The following is a 23,374-nucleotide window of genomic DNA, read 5'->3' on the forward strand; positions in this document are numbered from 1 at the left end:
ATTTCATTCGCTGATTTTGTCTTTTACAACGCTGTATGTATAACACATATGTACCTCCTTAAGAACTTCGTCGTCCAGGGAACGCTTATAGCGCTCTCTCGATAAATCGTAATCCTCATCGTCAACTTCGTCTTGATCCTCATATTCAAATTCTTCATTTTCACCCTGTGAGTCCACGTCGCTACTGTCCTCATCCTGATAGACACGCTCGCCACCGTCTAGCGGGGGTGTAAAACACTTCAAAGGCTTCGGGCCAGCTTTTTTACCATTGCTTTTTTGTTCCATTTCTCGAAACTTATTCAACATGGTGGTAGTTGTATGAGATTTTTCTAGTACATGCGCCTCTTCACCAAGTTCATCTAAATATTTTGTGTTTTCAGTATCCGATTCAGGAGTTGGCATTTTTACAACACCCTCTCGTGGCGGTGTAAAACGAAACTCCTTTTTTTTCTGCTCGATTGGACAGTAGGATTCGAAAAATTTAAATTTCGAACTTAATTCTGAAGTCTCAATTTTTATATCCTCTGGCTTCTCATCATACTTGATGACGTCCTGCTTTCAATAAACTGATGATTAATATCTCACATTGTTTTTTGGATTTGTACATAAAATCTTAAAATTAAAGAATTTAATTAGTTGGAAGTTAGTTAGTTAGAAGGCAGAAAAATCAACGAATTCGTCACACAAGTATTAGACTCGTTGTAAAAAGCATAAATGTACCTATATTATGTACTTCTATTTACTCTGAATCGTATTCAATTCACTTGTAGAATTCAGGCTATAATTAGAGCTATAGGCTCATTCTCGTTCAAATCTATACTTGCCTAACAGAGAGACCGGAGTAGATTTCTGCTGAAAAATAATACATTGATATGCCGCATGTCACAGCTACGTAGGAGATTAACATTTGAAAAGCTGTTGAGTGAAGGAACCAAGATGAATATATTCAAGGAGAAAACAGAAGTACAAAAACAAAGTGACATGTATTTGGTTCTTGGGCTCAATTGTCAAAATAATTATTTCCAAAGCGAATTGGTTGAAAGAAATCCATTATTAAAGAAACGTATACAAAGTCTTTCGAGTCCCTCAAATTGTTTGAAGTAAATTAGTAATATGCCGCCGCACAGTGGTCAAGTAGCCCGACGTTTTGGCCAAAAATCCCAAAATCGAAAGTTACCGTTTGAGGTAAAGCTTCATATATTCGTCAACAGATGGCACTGGAGCATTAAAATCCAAAGGGACAGATGTTTACATTGAACAGATGTTCCGTGGTGAACGCTCAAAAGTGCCATTTGTCGGGACTCGCGCGAGACAGTACGCATGCACGTTTTCGAGCGCCACACAAAAATAGTTGCAGATTCCCCATTTTTCAACGAAAAAGGGCAAACTAAAATGGATGTTGTTCGGAAAGGTATGTACATTACGAAAATACTTTACTGTTACCATATTGCTGTATTTTTAGAGGCAATATTAATGACGCAGTACAAGCCTTTTTTCCCTTTTTTTTCAATTGCACTTCTTCTCGTAGATTATTATTTTTATTGCCACGAATTGCCGCGGAGATATTTACGTTTCCTAGTGCAGAAAAGTATACAGATTTCGAATCCGTTTAGATCTTGCTCCCGCGCTATCCCCGCTCGTCAAAAATATGCTTTCTTTGCAGCAGGTCGCTCCCGAGCTTGAAGCGCGTGTTGGGGCATTTGAGCCGAGGGGGGCGATCGAAACTGGTTTTATTTGTGTGTATGCCTGGGAAATGTTAGGAGTGAATGTAATATTTGCAGAGTGTTTATTTCTACTTTTATCTCAATTTCTATAGTGAATATTGTTATTAAAACAATAAATAATTATTAATAAATGCAAAAGAGTGGTAAAAATCATGTTTTGATAATATAAAAAAAATCATATAATAATAATAATAAAATAATGAATATAATAAGTATTTTTAAATGGTAATTAAATTATTATTTTAAAGTAATTTTTTTTTTTTTTTGAATAAGATTCAAGAGAAAAATTTTTTCATGGACAATGAGGAAAATATTCGATGCCATCAATGATGTTTTTCTGTCAAAAAAATTTGATAATTTAATACAAATTATCTGTAATAAACTAGTGGACGACGCAACACCTTCATATGTTATCGAAGAAAAATCAAAAATGGCTTTGATAAAAGTTATTTCTGTTTTGAGAAAGAAATGGAAAAATGCTCGCAGTACGAAAAATCGTTTCCTGGAGAATAATAAAATCTGGTTGGACGATTCAACGAGCGTAACGGTGAATAGTTTACATAAATTTACATTAATATAAATATATTTATATTAATTTATATACATTAATGAAGTTTTCAGACAGCATCCTTGATGTGAACAATGAGGAGGAGATATGAATAAATGTATGTTCTTCCTATTAAAATTTAAGTTCATTTCATAAATAAATGTATGATAGTCACTTTCAGTTCAAGTGTATTATTTTTCACGACATATTTTCCCCCCTTTTAATGTGGCATATTCTTTTGAAAATCGTACGTCTACTGTCGAAATCAAAGACTCCAAAAACCTTGGTTATGTGAACTTCAGTAAAAACTGAAAACTTTTCGCATAAACTGTCCGCCATTTTGGGTTCGCCATTTTGAATTTTGAAATTCTGATCTCATATTCACAATCAGCGACCCCAAAAGCCTTGGTAATGTGAATTTTAGTAAAATCTGAACACTTTTCGCGAAAAATGTCCGCCATTTTGTGTCCGCCATTTTGAATTTTGAAATTCTGATTTCATTTTCAGAATCAGCGACACAAAAAACCTTATATGTAAAAATTTCATCAAAATCGTACTATTTTTCTTTGACTTATTGTTTTCTGACCAAAACGTCGGGCTACTTGACCACTGTGCGCCGTAGCCGAATGAGTTGGTGCGCAACTACATACCATTCGGAATTCACAGAGAGAACGTCGGTTCGAATTTCGGTGATAACACCAAAATTAAGAAAAACATTTTTCTAATAGCGGTCGCCCCTTGCCAGGCAATGGCAAACCTCCGAGTGTATTTCTGCCATGAAAAAGCTCCTCACAAAAATATCTGCCGTTCGGAGTCGGCTTGAAACTGTAGGTTCCTCCATTTGTGGAACAACATCAAAGCGCACACCACAAATACGAGGAGGAGCTCGGCCAAACACCCAAAAAGGGTGTACGCGCCAATTATATATATATATATATATAAATTAGTAATATAATATTATTAGTAAAAAGTTGCCCACATTTACTATTTAACCCTGAGCGATAAGCCAGAAGTTGCCGGAATTATAACCACAAAGTGTTCAAGATTGTTATCAATTGCAAGTACTTGAACAAACAATTTGTATTTATCACACACGAAGGAAGTCGCATTGAGTGTGAGCGCAATTCATATCCACCTTTATTTTACTTGTGAACTTGTTTCATTCATTGTTATTACAATGAGCAGAATCACCAATTGGTATTGGAAGAGCTCGCTAATACAAGGCAGAGAACGTTATTGGTATAGAGAAGTCTTACGGGCTACGAATTGTATGAATAGTCAAAAATAAAGTAGGACCGCAAAGACTTTTTCATCTGCTCAGCTCGACAACGAGCAAATTCATAACAGATCTCATTGCTGTGATTTTTCTCTAAGTACGAGTATATTGCGTCTGCACAGTTTTTGGTTTCTGTAGGAAATCAAATTGAATAATGGCCGATGGAATTTTGCAAGGCATTTTAATGTATTTATTTCTATGTTCCTTTTTAAAGCGAAATTTTATTCATCCACATTTACAGGGAATAAAATATGGATTTTCTAGAAATTTTATTCATCCACATTTTATTACAGGGAATAAAATATGGATTTTCTAGGTAGTATAAAAATTTGAAATTTAAAATAAATAAAAGAAAAATATAAATAAATCTACATATATGCACATGTATCATATATGGGACAACTAAGCAAAAGTCCAATTGCATATTTAATTAATATAGAGTTCCATACATACATACCTACGTACTGACCTACCTCACGACGCATCTTCTTATCATTTCTACATACAATAATTAGGGTGTAAATATCCGAATAATCGAATTTCTGTCCAACAAATGATACTATAAAACAATTATAATCTACATATGGATATACACTTATGTAAGTGCGTATACACACATGACACCCTAGCCTAGTTACGTACATATTTGTGTTCTGAACTCCCAGCAAAACTATGATTATTAGTGTACACATATGAATGTGCATATATTCTGTCAAAAAAGTACCGGGAATTGTTCAATAAAACGCAAAATAATTGTTTAATCATCAAAATTTCTTTTGTCGCCTTCAAAATAGGCTCAATTCGAAGCAATACACATATGCCAATGATTAGTCCAGTCACCAAAGCACCTTTAAAACGCGTTTGAAGAAATCTTCTTCAGTTTCTTCAGCGAATTCTCCTTAATGGCCTCTATCGACTCAAAGTGGGGGAAATGGAAAAGGAAAAAGTCTCAAGGGGCTACTTTCGGTGAATACGGTGGTTTTTCGGTGATATTTGTCCAGTTTTTGGGCAAAGAAGTGTTCACAATATGACCCTTGTGAGACGGTGCGTTATCATGGTGCAATATCCATCAGCTTTCTTTCCACAAATTCGGCCGTCCTACGCACATTCTCTCTCAAACGACGCATTACGTGCAAATAATATTCTTTATTTACCGTAAAACCATTCAAAACCGATTCCGAGTGCGCAACACTATGGTAACCAAAGAAAACCAGTAGCATGACTTTCACTTTTGACCGACTTTGACGCGGTTTTTTGGGTTTCGGCTCATGTAGATAGCGCCATTCAACCGCTTGTTTACTGGATTGCATGTCAAACTTATATACCCCCGTCTCATCACCTGTTATAATGCGCTGGATAAAACTTGGGTCCGAATTCACTTGCTCAAGCATGTCTTCAGACACCTGCTTCCGATGAATTTTTTGACAGAAATTCAACTCTCTTGGAACGAGTCGAGCAGCCACGCGTCTCATGCCCAAATGATGATTTTCCACACCATTTCTTTGACTTTGTCGACGTTTTCACCCATTGAAGACGTTGATGAGCGACCAGATCGGAGCAAATCTTCCACGACTTCTCGGCCCTCTGCAAGATCCTTATACCACTCATTGACCCTTGTTTTTGATAAAACACACTCGCTATGTGCTTTATGCAACATTTTCAACGGTTTGGCACACGATATCCTGTTCAAAACACAAAATTTACGGCAAATTCTTTGTTCCATATTTTTATCCATAGCGAAAATCGCAGAGCACACCTGCGGTGGACTGATATAATTAAATGCCAGTAACAATCTTGCCCAGGGAACTTGCTGTTTCGACAGTTTGGGTCCAGAAGGAGAGGAGTGTTAGTTAGATTTGATGGGCATGTGAAAAAGTGGTTAGTGTTATGTGTTTAGTATGTCGGGGCTTATTGTGGATAGGTAAGAGTTTAACCTGCTACAGTATCCAGAACGTAATTATACGAAGGTTATGTGAGTCTCTTGTGTAAGCTGGAGCTTTTCATCTGCTATGGGCGGTGCTTGAACTCCGGCAACGGCATTCGGGGATCGGGAGCATAAGAAGGTGGTAAGTGTCTCCCGATAAACGTCGTTCATTGTCTGTCTAAGCACTGTCCGGTCCAGTATTTGTCTGAATCTCGTCGGCGTAATTGAAGAGGTGTTTTCTGACCTGCCTGGGAGGAGGCTCTGCCTCAATCAGGTGTTTACATTTGTGAAACCTGCGGTAGCAGCCTAGCAGAAACTGCTAGCTTAGCAGTATGTAATGCTCTTTCACAGGGAGCATCTGTGCCTCATTATGTATATGTTGTAGTGGGGACATCAGGAGGCATCCCGTCGCTATCCGAATAGCATTGTTTTGGCATGTCTGAAGCTTTGTCCACTGCATATCACTAGTTTCAGACAGGCGCAGCGTAGTTTAGAATCGGCCGGCCAGTTGTTTACCAACAACATTTCTTTGTCTTTGCCTCAAGTGCTGTCGGCAAGCGATTTGAGGACTTTGTTGCGGTTTTGGACTATAGTAGCAATTGCGGGTTATCAATAGTCGGTATTGGTGTGTCGTCGACTTTGACTTTGAGTTGCAGTTTCACCTCCTTGCTCCAGGTGATAAATTGGGACGCCCTGGACTTAAAAAAAAAAAAAAATAAATAATTGGCGCGTACACTTCTGTTAGGTGTTTAGCCGAGCTCCTCCTCCTATTTGTGGTGTGCGTCTTGATGTTGTTCCACAAATGGAGGGACCTACAGTTTCAAGCCGACTCCGAACGGCAGGTATTTTTGTGAGGAGCTTTTTCATGGCAGAAATACACTCGGAGGTTTGCCATTGCCTGCCGAGGGGCGACCGCTATTAGAAAAATGTTTTTATTAATTTTGCTTTCACCGAGATCCGAACCAACGACCTCTCTGTGAATTCCGAATGGTAATCACGCACCAACCCATTCGGCTACGCCCTGGACTTAGTGGAGGGAAATTGCAGATTCCTCGCAGTGAAAAGGCGAGAAAGGCAGGTGAGGTAGTCGTTTACTTTGGCACAGAGGTCATCAATGTTATTGCCCGACGCCATTATGATAGGAAACCAGTGAGACTCCCTCTGGTGGCTGGAGGAGCTTCGATATGTAGAAGTTGAAAAGCAAGCCTTACAACCCTACGGAACACCTTGCTTTATCTTCATCTGTTTAAAGATATGGTCTATAATGATTACCGATGAGTGCCGATCATTCAGATAGTTCGCAGACCACCACTTCAGCCCTGGCGGGAGTGTCTACTGTAAAATGTCATCTAGTAGCATTGAGTGGCTGACTGTGTCGAACATATCTTCAGGTCCAGTGCTACTAGGGCAATGCCCTCGCAGGGGCGGGTTTGGTTAAGCCCCCGACTAATCCGGGTGTTTTGGGGATGAGTGCTGTGGTAGTACTACGCACTCGTCGGAAACCATGCTGATGTGGGGCTGGGGCTAGGTGTTTCGTGTAGAATAGGAGTAGGAAGGCTTCAAGAGTCTTCACTACTGGGGAAAGAAGAGTTATCGGCCGATAAGATTCCCCTTGATTGGTGGGTTTCCCACGTTTCAGTAGTGGGACCACTCTCCTTGATTTCCACTTGTCAGGAATTATGACAGTGGCTATAGACATATTGAAAAGCCTTGTGAGATACCCTACTCGCAATGGATGTTGTCACGTTGGTCCTGTTGTGTGTTCCGCTATTGTTGTTGCGGCCTGATGGTGGTGGGCGGCCGCGTCACAGGGGGCGGTTACGGGTGCAGAGCTCTAAAGCAGGGGGCAACCTAGTCGCGTGCCAACTCACGGGTGGACTGCAGCCCAGAGCACCTCCGAAAGTGGCACCAGCGATTTCAAGAATTGCGTTTGACTGATGTCAGGTTCCGAGGAACTCCGGTCTGAAACACGGATCAGACTGTGCGGGTGACCAAGAGCTGCTGATTTGTCCAGTTTGTCAAGAGAGTTGTTGGTCAGTGTTGAGCGAGTTGTGTTGCACCGATGAGCTCCTAACCGCTAAGGTTTGATTTATGACGGCGGTTTGTAGTGCCGGCACATTAGAGGATGTGGCCGTTGAGGCAAGGGCCGCCTGATGGCGAGAGCAACACGTGGCGACATACCGTGTGGACCACTCTGTATGTGTCTTAAGGCCTGAGCAGGTCTTAAGACGGCACCACTCGTTACACTTGTTACACGTAACCAAGGTGGAATTCGGGTGGAGCCGTTTATGTCAGATGCAGGAACAGAATACTTTGATACAGGGTTGGGTTCGATACCAGCCTTGAAAAGAAGTACTTGAAGCAGATTGGATTGTTTCTGTGACAAAAGATGAGGGGTAAGGTGCGGTGCACTAGACAGAGCTAGTCTACTGCAGCGGCAATTCTTGGTTAGGAAAAACCCGAGTCAATCAGGTAACGTTGAACCGGTTGCCAAAGGAATATCTTGTGCTTCGTAGTTTCTATTGCTTTCGCCTATTCTTCCTCTTCATAAACAAGAAACTTCCTTTCGTTTTGTTTGTCTATTCATGGAGCCTGATGACACAGCTAATTTAGAAAGCGCAACCTTGTATTCTATCATTTTTGCTACTTTCATTCATAAACGAAACATAAGGCGTGCAGAGCGCGCTTGAGGTGCCAATATGCCAATTTTTTTCAACGATGAAGAAAAAATCTAAATAAAGATTGAAAAAATTGCAATTTTCCAATATTTTGTAAATAGTGAACTTTTATCATGCCGAATGGCCGGGTCTTCGTATGTACGAGTATATGTATATACAATGTGGGCCAAATAAGACCTACTAATGTTAAATACAAATAACTTCTGCAATAATCATTTATTTTGGTTAATTGTTTTTATACATTGAATATATTTTATGGAAATTATGTATGAAATATTACATCACCATTTTTTTAACGCGTTTCTCATTACACCACATAATGTTTCTGGTTGAAGGCTCAGTATTTCGTCTCGAATATTTTGCTTCAGCTGTCTAATAGTCTCTGGTTTATTAAAATGCACTTTGTCTTTTAAACATCCCCATAAAAAGAACGAGGTGGCCAAGGGAGATCTGAATTTTTGGAAATCAGACGTTCGCCAAAAATTTTACGCAGCAGGTGCATAGTTTGCCTAGCAGTAGGGATACTGCTCTGTAATTGGCCGCAAAAAATTTTTAATCAATGTTCTGTAAGAAGCTCCTGAAATCGATTCCGGCGTTTCATCCTCATTTTCGAAGAAATATGAACCGATAACTCTAGTGGCCATAACACCGCACCAAACAGTACATTTAGATGGATGCAACTGATGTTGGCGTGTTGCCCTTAAATTTTCTGACCCCACAATCTACAGTTTTGTTTGTTGAGATAACCATTTAAATGGAATTGCGCTTCATCCGCCATATGCCGATATGTACGCTACGTTTAAACAATTGATCGTTGACAAGAATAGAAAAACTCGATAATTTTAGCGCGTTGTGTTGTACTGTAGGGTTTCATAATAAATTTCCAACAATTCAATTATAACCTACAAAAAGAGAAAAATAAATATGTCGAAAGGTCGAAGGGCTCAGCCGAAAGTGCAGCGCGCGAAGTGCTATGAACTTTTCCATACGCATTGTATTGGTATCCTATGAAATCGGATAGGAGTTTCTTTTGTACTGTCTGTACTGCTGCTCAGCGTAATTCAATCCGTTCACCACCTCCACCTCCCATGAACGCCATATCAACTAACGCAACTAATTCAAATGTTCAGTCCAACTCTTCGAACTCTTTAAATATAAATTCTATTGGTTCGCTTAATCAAAGTGATAGTTACAGTGAAAGCACCAATAAGCAAGAAGTAACATGAGAATCTCTATGCAGCATATTGGTTTCTCTTCGATCTGAGAATGCCCGTGTGCGTAATGTAATCAGTGATATTCGTGAAGACAATAATAAACTTTTGAATAAAACTCAAGAATGATAGAAAGAAGATTGCGCCCATCAGAGCGTACTTGACGTCACGTTTGCTGAGTTGTGCAGTATTGCCAACCATTTGCTCTTCGCAATAAATTTAGTGCTTTTTTATACCCAAAATGCAAAAATTTTTAAGTTTCGTGTTTGTTTCTTTTTTTTAATTTAAAGCTACCGAAACTTTAAGTTAAAAAACAAACTATATTATAATATTAAACAAGACAAAGGTTAAAAAAGGTCACTCTGAGAAGATTTTAGTGCTAATGAAAATTGAATTATAAAATTTGATAATTTGAAAGTGCAAATTTAATTTTTGGCTCCATTTAAGGTTATGCAAAAATATTAAATGCCCCTCTCTCAACTCTTCTTAAGATTGAAAACCTTTTTACACATTTTAAAAAGCCTTTGAACTTACTGAATGCGAATTAAAACCATAGAGGTGTAATCGTTTCTTCCGGTCATCAATCCTTAGTGAGACAAAGGACATTAAGAGTTATATTCATTGTAAAAATAAACAAGAAAATACCAGAAAATACTAAAGAAACCATACTGACATTTTTACAAAAAGAGTACCTTATCTAGTTACATAACTTCAAATATAGCAAATAGTCGTTCCCTTAACAAAAGAGTCTCGCTTAACAAAAAAACCTCATAAATTAAATTGTACATAAGCATAACACATTTATTTAAAAAAACGCACATTTTAAAGACAATTTGTCACGCATACAAAGTCCTTTAAGTGATTCAATAAAAATTTGTTGGGTTATTTTCTTTGAATGGGCATTTTAGTGCGTTTTTATATCCAAAGCTAGGCAACACTGGGGTAGCGAGAGAGAGATTTGACTGCCGAAAGCAGAAGAACACCAACCACACCTGCAATCGCGGGCAATGCCACCAGATGTTAAAAAAAAGTAAAGCTAAATAAAGCTGAGTGAATTATTTAAATAATTATTAAAAACTGTAAATTTTACAAAATTATAAACACGACATTTTAATTAGAACAGCTAGAAAAATGTCATGAAGAAAGAACTTAAACTCCGAGACTAAATAACAAAAATAATGCTAAATCAAGTTACGAAAATCGTAATCTGGCAATACTGGAGCTAAAATCACGAAACTAGTTGTCAAATTCGCTGAGCGCAAAGTAATGGGACCACGATAGGCGCCATCTCATTATTCTTTCCATCATGAATAAAATTAAGAATATGCACTCAGATCTTGGGCCTTATGCATAATAAGTGAGCATTTGCTCGAGTAGAGTCTGGTGAGATCTATCTCAAGTAGGTGAGTTCGAGCAAACCGACTGAGCTCGTGCTCAATTTGGTATGCATAAAAATTAGATAGAGCAAATACCTTGAACTCGAGTTAGCTGAGATCAAACCGCTTGTTTGATTAGTTGCAAAAATGAGTTCAGATAGTGAAAGTGTAAGTGAAAATTTACATTTTAATGCTAATGAGAATTTATCAATTTTCATAGTTGGATACTTAAAAAAATATAAGACTTTATTAGAAAAAACTTTGTGGCGAATATAAAGAAAAAACTGTTGCTACTCGCACCTTGTACTGTAAAACTGCAAACCGCTGTTTTACCTGACCGAAACACCGCTCGATGATGCATCTTTCTTTCTTAAATATTCTATTATAGTTTAGTTCTGCTTCTGCTTGTGGGCTTCGAAATAGAGTCATTAGCCAAGGAGAGAGAGCATTACCCTCATCTCCAAGAAGTAAGGCATTACTTTGAGCATTCCCTATGATCGTGTATATGCTGCTATTCCTTAGCACCCGAGGGGTCATGAACCGAACCTGGCCAGGATACATCCAAGCTGGTGAACCATTCATAACCATCGCATGTTGCTTGCACATTTATCGAATGGAAGCCCTTTCTACATATGTACTCATCACTTTGCGAGGACGGTTTTTTTATTCTAATGTGCGTGCAGTCTATGACGCCAATCGCAAACGGAAAACGATTGATTTTGTGCAGCTCTGATTTCTTCATCTGTGGATGGAAATTGAATCCATTCATGAGCCCTCCCTGATATAATCTGTGCCATTTCGCCAATCACTCTTGACACGATGGTTTGGTGAACTCCTACATCTTCCCCAATTCCATTTTGGAAGCCCGGATCGGCACAAAACCTTACCGATAATATACATATCTTTTCCCTGTTGAGAATCGCGCCACCTTTTCTTTCACTACTTTCACCAAGGAAATAGTTTGTCAGCCAGTCTACGTGCTCAAAATCAAACCGGTACATTTTTTTATATTCACTTTGAATAGCGGTTTTTCTTGATTTATAAGTTTTTTTTGTCTAAGAGGAACAAAATATTTGGCCATCTTTATACTTGTAAACACGCGAGTCAACTGAAAGGCAGTCTCACCTTTTTGTGAGATCGATCTCAAAAAAGGGAGCAACTTCTTGCTGTTACGCATACCAAAGTGAGCTCTAACTCACGAACATTTCATGACTTGAGTTCAAACTCGACATGTGAGATCTATCTCATGCACCGAGTAAAAGCAAGCGAGTTCAACAATTTTTATGCATACCAAACCTACCTTTTACTCCAAAACTCGAGTCTGAGCAAATGCTCGCTTATTATGCATAAGGCCCAATATGTTATCCTTACTCACAACCGAGGTTAATAGCCCACCCTCATACATTACTGTTGCTTTTGAGAAGTTTGGTAGTAATAATGCTGCAGCTAATTTCTCATGTTGCTCTTTCTTCACCCATCGCTACTAATGATTTACCATCCTAATCTAATGCTTGGTCAAGTGCTGTTTTACATTCGCACGTTGAGATTTCGGCACCAACAGTTGTTGTCTCCTCTGCTGCTCTCTCACCTACTACTGCTGCTAATGTTGATGTTGAGCTATTCGCTCGAATTAGTCTACACACACATTGCTAAGGCTTCGGTGCCAGTCGATGCTGTCTCTAATGCTGCTCTTTTCTTCGTTCTTGTTGAGACCTGTTTTTACAATACAAGTTTTCGCGACAATGAATTCTTCGACCCGAACTTATTTAACGTTTTTCGCAAAGACAGGGATGCTGCAAAAACAGGGTGCTTGAGTGGGGGTGGCGTCCTTAGTGCTATCAAGTGTCACTTAAATGCATTTTCGTGCCCCCTCATGAAAGGTGACTCTCTGTTGGATCAGATGTGTGTCTGCATAAGTTGTCCCAATTCACAAGGCTCTTTATAACTACTTGCCTCGTATTTGCCGCCTGAAAGTTCATACGAGCTGTACAAAGCGCATGTTGACAACATAGTACATACACATATATCTTGTCTTAGGGTAAGGCTTTCTCAAGTGGGCCACAAAATTACCAAAGTGAATATTTTGCGATGAAATTCAGCCAGGACTGAGTTCTAACCTCCAGAAGCACACTCAGAAAATTTTGTTGTAAAATTCTAAATAGTTTTTTTTTTATTAACTATCGAAGTTTTTTGCAGCGCTTGAATAATTATCACATTTCTCGTAAAGTAAGTATCCGATTACAACGATTTTTCAACTGCAGACTTATAAAGGATGATATTTTCCAAAAACGTTATTTTTGTTCCGAAACTTGATGTTTTGTTGTTGTAAATAATTTTTTTTGATAAACAATTAAAAATTTAACTAATTTCTGCGCCTCTGGGATGAAAATTTTTTAAGGATATTAACGTAATAAACATCTGTGTATGGAAAAAATGCGTGCAATTCGAAAAGGATTATTTAAAATTAATTTTTTTGTGCCAGAATGCGCGCTTCGACTTACGCGGACGCGCACGAACACACAAACGGCGAATCGCGGGCGGCTTGCGAAAAACCGTGTTTCGGACACGTCTCAACGCGAAATGCGTCCGTAAGATCATTCACTTTGGTAATTTTGTGGCCCACTTGAGAAAGCCTTACCCATATACATACATATATATACAGCCATGGTTATATAAAGAGCACATTAAGACTTTGAAAGCAAAGAGTTCCACATGTTTTTGAATAATTACACTGTGGTACAAAAAAAAAAGTTGCAAAAAAACTTTGGATCGGACATGGTGAGGGTTGTAGCTTATGAAAAACTGAAAAGAATGGTATAGGAGAAATTTCCAATACACCCCCAAAATCTCATTTTATGGCCATAAAACCGTTTTTCAGTAGGTTGATGTGAAGAATAACTCCTAACTTCGCCAATTTCCATCCGATTTCGAATTTGCTTTTTTAGTTCGAAAGAACAAAAACAAGCCTTTTTGACAGTGTGTTAACATTTTTTCTGAAATGACAACTGACGAGACTGTAGGCGGAAGTATTTGGATTTTTTTTATTTTTTCTCTATTTTTTCGACTTTGACATAATTTTTACGATATTATCCGATATTGAGGATTTTTTTTAGTACCCTACTGTGTTAGTAAATTTAATTTTGCGTCGAATGAGCTATATTTGACTGTAACTGAATTAAAATTAATAGAGTTGTGTGGGTTTTAAGATTTTTTCTTTTTTTTTTACTACGAGATTTGGTATGCGTTTCGAAGCATGAAAATAGTAACAAGTGTCATTATAAACGCATAATATTTATTGGAGTATTGTGCAGTGCAGCACTGTACGGTATGGTGCGGTGCAGTACACAACGGCACTGGTTCCAAACTTAAAAATGCATTGGAAATGGCCCTTTGGAGTTTAGTATGGTACGGTACATTTGTCATTTCTTCATCAGTTTTGAATACTTCTCTGTAAGAAATTCGATCATCATCATTCATCTGAAGTCGTCATCAACTAAATTCCATTGCTTAAATCGAGAAGCGAGCGTTTCAGATTGTCTTCCCGATAGAAGTATGTAAATCACGAGAAATATCCTGAAAATCTGAATTTGATACAATGTCTCGTTCTGAAAACTTAGAACCAGACGGAAAGTACTCTTCATCATCAGGTTTATTGTTATCAGTTTGATCATCATCAGCAATGAGTTGAACTTCCTTCAGTTCATGACCTGCAGTTGAGTCAATCATATCGTCCAAGACTACGGGGTTCTTAACAGTTGCAACATCAGCATACTTTATGTGCTTTCAAGTTTTATAATGATGACCGTTTACGTCCGTTTTATAAAAATAACAATCATCTGGTTTATGATAAGGCTGATGATGCCATATCATCGGAGAATATTGAGAAATTTGACTTTTCTGGCAACGTTTTGATTTATATCTTTTGAATTTCAATGAAACAAACAATAAAACTTTGACGTTTTAATAAGGTTAACTTATAATAACAAACTTCTTTTGTTAATCAATGTACAGTGTGAACTTTGGTACACTTGGGAGCTTTTTCATATTTCTATTGAAAAAAAAATGTGCTATAATATGTCAGATATTTTCGTAAGTTCTAACCAGTTCTGTTGTATGCAGTACAGTGTACTCTTATGTATACATATACACTCCAATAAATATTACGTATCTATAATAACGCATCAAAACACGTCCTTATTCCCATTTAGCGTAAGCTATACCAACATTCCAAATTAGTAAAAAAAAAAAACAAAAAATCTTAAAACTCGCACAACTCTACTAATTTTAATTCAGTTACAGTCAAATATAGCTCATTTGACGCAAAATTAAATTTACTAACACAGTAGGGTACTAAAAAAAATCCTCAATATCGGATAATATCGTAAAAATTATGTCAAAGTCGAAAAAATAGAGAAAAAATAAAAAAAATCCAAATACTTCCGCCTACAGTCTCGTCAGTTGTCATTTCAGAAAAAATGTTAACACACTGTCAAAAAGGCTTGTTTTTGTTCTTTCGAACTAAAAAAGCAAATTCGAAATCGGATGGAAATTGGCGAAGTTAGGAGTTATTCTTCACATCAACCTACTGAAAAACGGTTTTATGGCCATAAAATGAGATTTTGGGGGTGTATTGGAAATTTCTCCTATACCATTCTTTTCAGTTTTTCATAAGCTACAACCCTCACCATGTCCGATCCAAAGTTTTTTCGCAACTTTTTTTTTTGTACCACAGTGTTATTTTTTATTGGGAAAAAAGCAACAAAAAAAAAAAATAAAAAACTTATTTACTTCCACTTTAAAACAAAAAAATGGTCAAACAGAATTTCAGTTCTGATTTAATTTACGAGAACGTTGATAACTCACGAAACCTCCTGGACACATAAATAGCACATCCTAGAAAATTCCAAATAAAAGCAAAAATAGTAAACAAATCAGATAGTTAACTAATAATATTGTTTTACCAGATTAGTATTTTGTACTATATCCACCGTTTTTGATTAATTCTTCAAACCGTCGCTCCATATTTCCTACAAGCTTGTGGCATCTCTCCTTTGGAATCGAGTACCAAGCGGCCCACAAATCATCAACATTTTTAAAATTTTTGTTAGCGATTTTGACCTTAACGTCATTCCACAAATTTTGTATTGGATTGAGATCAGGGCTCTGCGCCCGCCAATCCAGTAGATTAATTTTTTCTCTTCTGAGCCATTGCTTCACTGTCTTTGCAGTATGCTTTGGATCATTGTCCTGTATTAATGTCAAATTTAATGGCATAAACCCAAACACAAATGGCTCCATTTTATTCTGGAGTATACCCAGATACTGAAATCTATCCATTTTACCAATCACGCGAACAATTGGCCCAACACCATGCCAGGAGAAGGCTCCCCAAACTATAATGCTTCTTCCGCCGTGTTTAATCGTCTCTTTTGTGAACCTAGGATTTAGCGCGTGAGTTTTTGGATGACGTACAATAGTTTTCCCATCTGGTCTCACCCTATTGATTTTGGTTTCGTCGGTCTAAAGTACGTTTTGTTAAAACTGAATAGATTTGTCTCTGTGGGCTTTTGCAAAGGAAAGTCGGTGTTTGATATGTCATTTTGAGAGGAGTGGTTTTTTCTGCTCATGCGACCAAACAACTGGGCCTCGTTAAGTCGCCTTTCTTCAAGCTTTCTGGACACCTGTAGACCAGATTCTTGGTTTATTTCAAGCATTATTTGCCGTGCCGACTTAAAGCATCTGCTTTGCTTTTGCGTACTATAGCTCCATCCACATTAACATCAGTTTTTTCGCGGCTTTGGTTTTCGTTCCGTTTTTTTGCTTAGTAGGATGAATCTTTCTTAACTAAATTAAGAGCATTATAAACCATTTTCTCAGAGCACATCATCATTTCAGCTATTTCTGCATAGCTTTTTCCTTTTTGCCTCATACGGTACATAAGAGCTCTTTTCTCCGTCGTTCAATGTTCTCCACGTCCTATTTTTACTTAAAAATTGTATTTAAGAAACAAAAATTTATACTAAAAATCGCTGAAACAATATTAAGGTCTTACTCTCCGCTGCACAAGTTAAAATGTGCTATTTTTGTGTCCATTTCAAAACAGCAATTAGCATAAATAAAATATATATATTTATATATAATTGGCGCGTACACCCTTTTCGGGTGTTTGGTCGAGCTCCTCCTCCTATTTGTGGTGTGCGTCTTGATGTTGTTCCACAAATGGAGGGACCTACAGTTTCAAGCCGACTCCGAACAGCAGATATTTTTATGATGAGCTTTTTCATGGCAGAAATACACTCGGAGGTTTGCCATTGCCTGTCGAGGGGCAACCGCTATTAGAAAAATCTTTTTATTAATTTTGCTTTCTCCGAAATTCGAACCAACGTTCTCTCTGTGAATTCCGAATGGCAATCACGCACCAACCCATTGGGCTACGGCGGCCGCATAAATAAAATAGAACGCTAAAAATTCCATCGAAAAAACACAGTAAATTCCTCGCATAAATGTAAGCTTAATAACAGTAATAAATGTAAACAAACCAATTTATGGATTTGATTAAACCAAAGTTCGTACTAAAAACTTAACTTAACATGTAAGGTTCACACTTGTGCTATTTATCTGCCCATGGCTGTATATATTATATATATAATAAAAATTATATAAATTTTAATTTAAATTAAAGCTGTGAAATTCTTTATTTTTTGCGATGTGAAGATATGCATTATAGGTATGTATATAGATATTACGCGTATGTATGGAGCGCACATTAGATGTATGCACATATACTACATATGTGTATAAATATTAGTTCGTGCTAATAGTATGTCTTTCTTAGTATTTTGAGCAGTGTCAAGGAATTTAAAAATTAAAATTGTTTCTTTGTTTTTCAAGTTGCGTGCCAAACATAAGGCATCATTTTGCTTTACCTTGCCCTAACACAACACCAATTCTAGTCTAAAGAAGATAGATCTTTTTTTTTTATTATATTATTATTTATCATAATACGAGTATATACAGCATGAGCCCATATGGTATTTCTGTATTTACATCATAAGCTCCGATATTACTCGATATATCGCGGGCTATTTGTGAAGTAGCTGCATAAACATTGGAATGTGAAAGCAGGAAACAAACAACTGTTTTTGATGCCAACAATCAAGAGTAGCTAAACAGATATGTAAATTTCGTATGAGATCGCCTCTATCACATTATCGTGCATTAAGCTTATTTAGTGAGTGTCCCTAAAGAATCAATATTGATTAAGTATTTTGACGTTCACAGATATGTATGTATGATAAGTTGAAAGACGTGTGTGAACATATTATATGAGCCGTTTTCTTTGAAAGTGGTATAAGTGTATTTTATTTTATATGGAGATACTTAAGGTTTTGCATTTGAATAATTTGACAAATATGGACAAATGTTGTTACGTTAATTTTGTACTTTTTCAACAATAAATTAATTTAAATTTATAATGACGTGATTTTTAACGTGATTAACAAACATTTATATTGTAATTTTAATGACTTCAAAAGGACTTTCAAAGTCAACAAAAAGTAAAGATCTTATAGTTACAAAATATTAACTACGGGATCTCCATTGAAAAAAACCATTTTTACAAGGTTTTACGAAGTTTTTAAATACTTTAACAATAAAAAAATAAAAAGGCCATTGACTTAAGGCTACTATTACTATTCAACCAAAATTATTTATCCTCTTACTATTAAAATATCAATATGATGAAGTTTTAAAAAATAGTCATGATGTATTGGAGCGATATATGGAAATAAATTAATCTACGTCTGGAATGATTGTGTAAACGTGGTCTACTATATTTCCAAAGATCTGTATTGCTCTGTCTTCCCCGTGAGAGCAATAAATTTAGTTATTTAAAATCACTAAATTAAGTTTTATTGAACATTATGTATGGTTTGCTTTTTAAAATCTAATATATTTCTACCCATTTACTTCTCCACTATTGACATTTTTCGCCTTCTTAGAACCGCATCTTCTAAAGATTTTGTAGAAACAAAATGAGCTTGTTTCATTTCACGCAAAATAAACTCTTTATATTTTCGGAACTGTTTTGTGATAGTGTAATAGTTTTTAAGGACATACAATTAATCTTTTTTTCTTATTGTACTCTCAATGCTTCCAAAATCGATATTTCGATAATTTTGGCGCCGTTCTTGGGGGACTGAACAACTTTAAGCCACATTAAAGCCAGTTTCAAATTTTTATTTTGTCCAGTCCACTGTAGGCTGTTACATGTTCTTACGTGGTTACATTTTCAAAATGCTTCAAGCAACAAGAACCAATTTCTTGGTGACCTTATATGACTTTATGTTCTATAATAAACGGGCAGAACAGAAATTCCAGGAAACTATAAAAATGTGTGTCATTTACAATGTTTGCACACATATAAAAATGAACTAAATAAATTATGTGGTACAATTTTGAACTAAATATTAGTATGTCTTTGAGGAAAGTGGACTTACACCATTTTCAAAGCAATTATATTTGGATCTTCATTAACTACGAAAATTTGTGATGATAAAAACAAAGAAAATTTTAAAATATTTTTTTGGACAAGTTTATAAACAAAAAAATCATAGCAAATTGTATGCATTTAGATCATTAACTAATTTTTGTTTGATAATGAACTTACACCACTTTCAAAGAAAACGCCTCATATATTGTTGTTCAATGAGAACTTTTGTTGCAGGAGGCAGTTAAGGAATTGCCTTAACATTTGATGGTTCAGCAGTTTGTGTTTGGAGCCCTATTAGGAGTAAGATATCATATAAGCAATGAATTAATCAACAAAACAAATTTGACCTTTTGTTTTACTTGTAGTAAATCTTAACCCAATGTAATATTTCCATCTCTTGTTTTGTTTGTTTGTTTTGGTATGGAAATGCATGCCATCTGAAAGAAACGGAACGGCATAGATATGAACATATTTGGAAAGGAAGTTATGCCCGCAGTTAATACGACTTGCGCCAGAAGATTCACTTAGCTGCAAGGAGTGGTTTGTGAAGCAGTATAAAATACCTGGAGGTAAATACAGACAACTTAAATTATATTTTTACTAATTATAGGAAATTTTTAGTTATAGGTTGCGTTGATGGCACTCACATCGGCTTGCAAAAACCTACAGCAAACGAGCACATGTACTTCAATAGCAAAGGCTATCATAGCATCAACGCAATGGTAGTAAGTAGCTATTACAATATATTGCTTGAATAAATGTGATATTTGTTACAATCTTTTTACTAGGTATGTGACCACACCTACAAAATTTTGGCAATCAATTGTCAATACGGTGGTGCCGCTCACGACTCCATCATTTGGAAACATTCAGACCAGAGAAGAGTTTTGGAAGAACGATTTCAGAACAATAGGCAGGATAACTCATGGCTTTTAGGTATGTTCCCAATCCTTCAAATCTTCGCAACGTGTATTCCACTGATTTTTTTACTTTGTAACAGGGGATTCTGACTACCCCCTTGAACCATGGTGCGTAACCCCTTATAGAAACGCTTTGGATGATTCAAGTGAAGCAATTTTCAATGATATTCACTCCAAGGCAAGATACATTATTGAAAGAAGCATTGGAATTCTAAAAGGGCGCTGGAGAATTTTAGGATATGGCAAGAGAGGACGATACCATCCTACAAAATGGCAAGATTTGCTAACGTATGTGCTGCATTACACAACGTCTGCATTAAATTTAAAATTAACTACAATCCTCAGAATTATGACTCTGACCATTCACTTGAAATCGGCGCCGGTGAAGCAAATCATCTCACTACAATAGGCCAAACAATAAGAGACCAAATAAGATATTCCTCACTAAATTTTTCTCGAAATTAAAAATATATGTACACATACATATGCCTTTGTACTATACTTAAAGTGAAATAAAAAGATATGCAAATTAATTTTTTATTTATTTTTATCACATAAAAATGTTCGTCAGTGTAAATACTTAAATACTAAAGAATACAAAAGTAAATCACATAAAATCCAAAACCTTATAAAATAAAAAAAATCTCCAATGAATACTTAAAACTAAAATATAAAATAACAGGTCTTATTTCCCTAAGCTGTCGAGAGGGCTTCTAGTTGCAGTCTTTTAATTTCAAAGTCAATCTCGAGCGCTGCTTGCAGGATGCGATGTTTCTCCTCTTTTATTGCCAGCATTCTCTCTTGCGCTAGCACCAGTCTGTCCAATTTTGAGTCCAAACTCCTTTGGAATTCATGCATAGATTTAAAATTTTCTTGGAGCAACGCCAGCTTCTCGTCACTTCCACTCTTTTTCCCCGGTGTTCTGCTTCGCGGAGTTTTGGTGCAGACAGGCCTGGTAATTAGCTATGACCAGAGTTTGACTCCACCTCATTGCATTCACTGCCACTGATGTTGTGTGGTATTCGCGCACTTGGGCACTTCCAAATGCTGGAACATTTTGGATTCCCTCTACACAAGCCTCAAGTCCTGTTTCTTCGATTAGTATCTCCTCACTGGCCTTGTTGAAAGAAAGCTTTTTTTTGCTTGATACTTCTGATCAGCAAAAACCTATAAAAACCAAGAATAATAATAAGTTTTCAAAATATTGTATATCATTTATATACACACCTTCCTCCACATCTTGGCATCTTTAACTGGGAGCCCAATAGCATTCAATTTCGTTGCCAGCTCCTCCCACAGTCTACCTGTCGTATATCTGCCTTGCGTGGTATTCGGCAGTTGGTTTTTTGCAACTACAATTTTGCATTTTTACAATTTACTTACATCTTTGCTTTAATTTGGTCGTTTACGAGCGGCTGTCGGTGTTCGAATGACAGTACGATCAATCGAGTACGTTCAGCACTCGTTCACAATTGTCATCATACGAAACTACCATAAGAAGGTAAGTTCAAGTACTCCATACTCCGAAATATACATTTCTCAGTAACGAGTGGTACGTTCGCGAATGTGATAATTCGAGCCCAGATATAACTGCTGGTCATCTACGTAAACGAACTTGCTCTATACTGTTCAACTAGCGAACATCATACACATACGACTCTAAAGCATCCCATGCAGTTACATTGCAAGTGTGAGTCGGCTGCTGTGAGAGCCAGTGCAGTTAACCCCCAAGAATGATAGCAACCAGATTGCGCCCATCAGAAAGTGCGTGGCGTCACGTTGGCCGAGTTGTAACCATTTGCTCTTCGTGCTTTAGTGCTTTTTTATATATCAAAATGCGAAAATTTTTAAGTTGGTGTTTGTTTCTTATTTTTAATTTAAAGCTACCAACTATAAGTTAAAAAAAAAAATACCAGTCTAACGGTTAGACGGGATAGAAGTGAAACCTTCCGTAAGACAAACTGAGAGAGAATGAGACGAAAGCAGCATTAGGGGCGGGATAATTATAGGTTCATTATAATATTGCTATAAAGTTCATATTTTATTTTCTTCATTTTATTATTATTCATCCTCAATGTTTTCAATTTCTACAAATGATACGAGTGGCTTATGATAGCTAAAATATGATACAAATGCTTTGGTTTCGATGTTGTCAACATATCTTTGAAATACCGCGTCAATTGTTGTTTTTGATCGTGTTGTCGGTTCAGTGCGATTGTTACACATTTTTAAATTGAATGTTGTATTGAGAAAGTCAATTGAAGGAACCGCTGTGTCTAATGCAAAATTTACGTTAAAATCGCCACTTAAAATCATTGGAACTTTATCGTAATCTTTTCTAAGTATCCGCGATACTTCTGGTGTATACTTTATTAAATTTTCGTGAATGAATTCCGTGATGCTATTTATTGATTTTTTTTCTGTCGATATTCACGACACTTTTCTGCATTATTTTTCGGCATAATTGCGGTAAATATTTAAAAATGAAAATATTTACGAATATAAAAATACACACGCGGTTGCTATTATGAGCGTCCCCAGCAAAACCTGCGTGACCGAAACTCTAACACAATTAAATTTTTTTGAATGTTACAAACACATATGCACGCAGGTTTTGCTGGGGCGTGACCGAAACTCTAACACAATTACACATATGCACTCGTATTTGTTTGAAAATCGACTTTTTTTTTTGGTTCTCCGTCACCTTTGGAAAATGTGTAAACAGTAAGCAAGCTTTATTCAAATATTTTCCCTCATTTTTGCATCAGTAAAATTAAACAAACGCCGTGGCCGAATGGGTTGGTGCGTGACTACTATTCAGAATTCACAGAGAGAACGTCAGTTCGAATCTCGGTGAAAACACCAAAATTTAGGAAAACTATTTTTCTAATAGCGCTCACCCCTCAGCAGGCAATGGCAAAACACCGAGTGTATTTCTGCCATGAAAAAAAGCTCCTCATGAACATATCATAAAATAAAATAAAATATCTGTTTAAAAAAAATTTTTTTCTTGTGATTCGAACCAAGGATTTTGGATCGGAAGCTCACATTGCTAGTCGCTCGGCTACCGCGCCATGCTGTCGGCGCTGGCCTAAAAGTTATTTAGTTCGTCGCTACGTTTATATCAACATATAATATAACGCTTCGTAACTAAATAACTTTTAGGCCAGCACCTATAGCATGACGCGGTAGCCGAGCGACTAGCAATGTGAGCTTCCGATCCAAAA

General features: G+C 36.8%; 1 protein-coding gene across 1 annotated transcript in view; it reads right to left on the bottom strand.

Annotated features, from left to right (window-relative positions):
• LOC129251446 (uncharacterized) overlaps positions 1-23,374 on the bottom strand; it is a 111,635-nt gene that overhangs the window by 77,780 nt on the left and 10,481 nt on the right. The window contains exon 3 of the mRNA XM_054890795.1: positions 55-552. Coding sequence (XP_054746770.1) covers positions 55-552 — 498 coding nt within the window. The remainder of the gene's footprint in view (positions 1-54; positions 553-23,374) is intronic.

The sequence above is a fragment of the Anastrepha obliqua genome, unplaced genomic scaffold (assembly GCF_027943255.1).
Source record: "Anastrepha obliqua isolate idAnaObli1 unplaced genomic scaffold, idAnaObli1_1.0 ptg000020l, whole genome shotgun sequence".
Taxonomy (NCBI): domain Eukaryota; kingdom Metazoa; phylum Arthropoda; class Insecta; order Diptera; family Tephritidae; genus Anastrepha; species Anastrepha obliqua.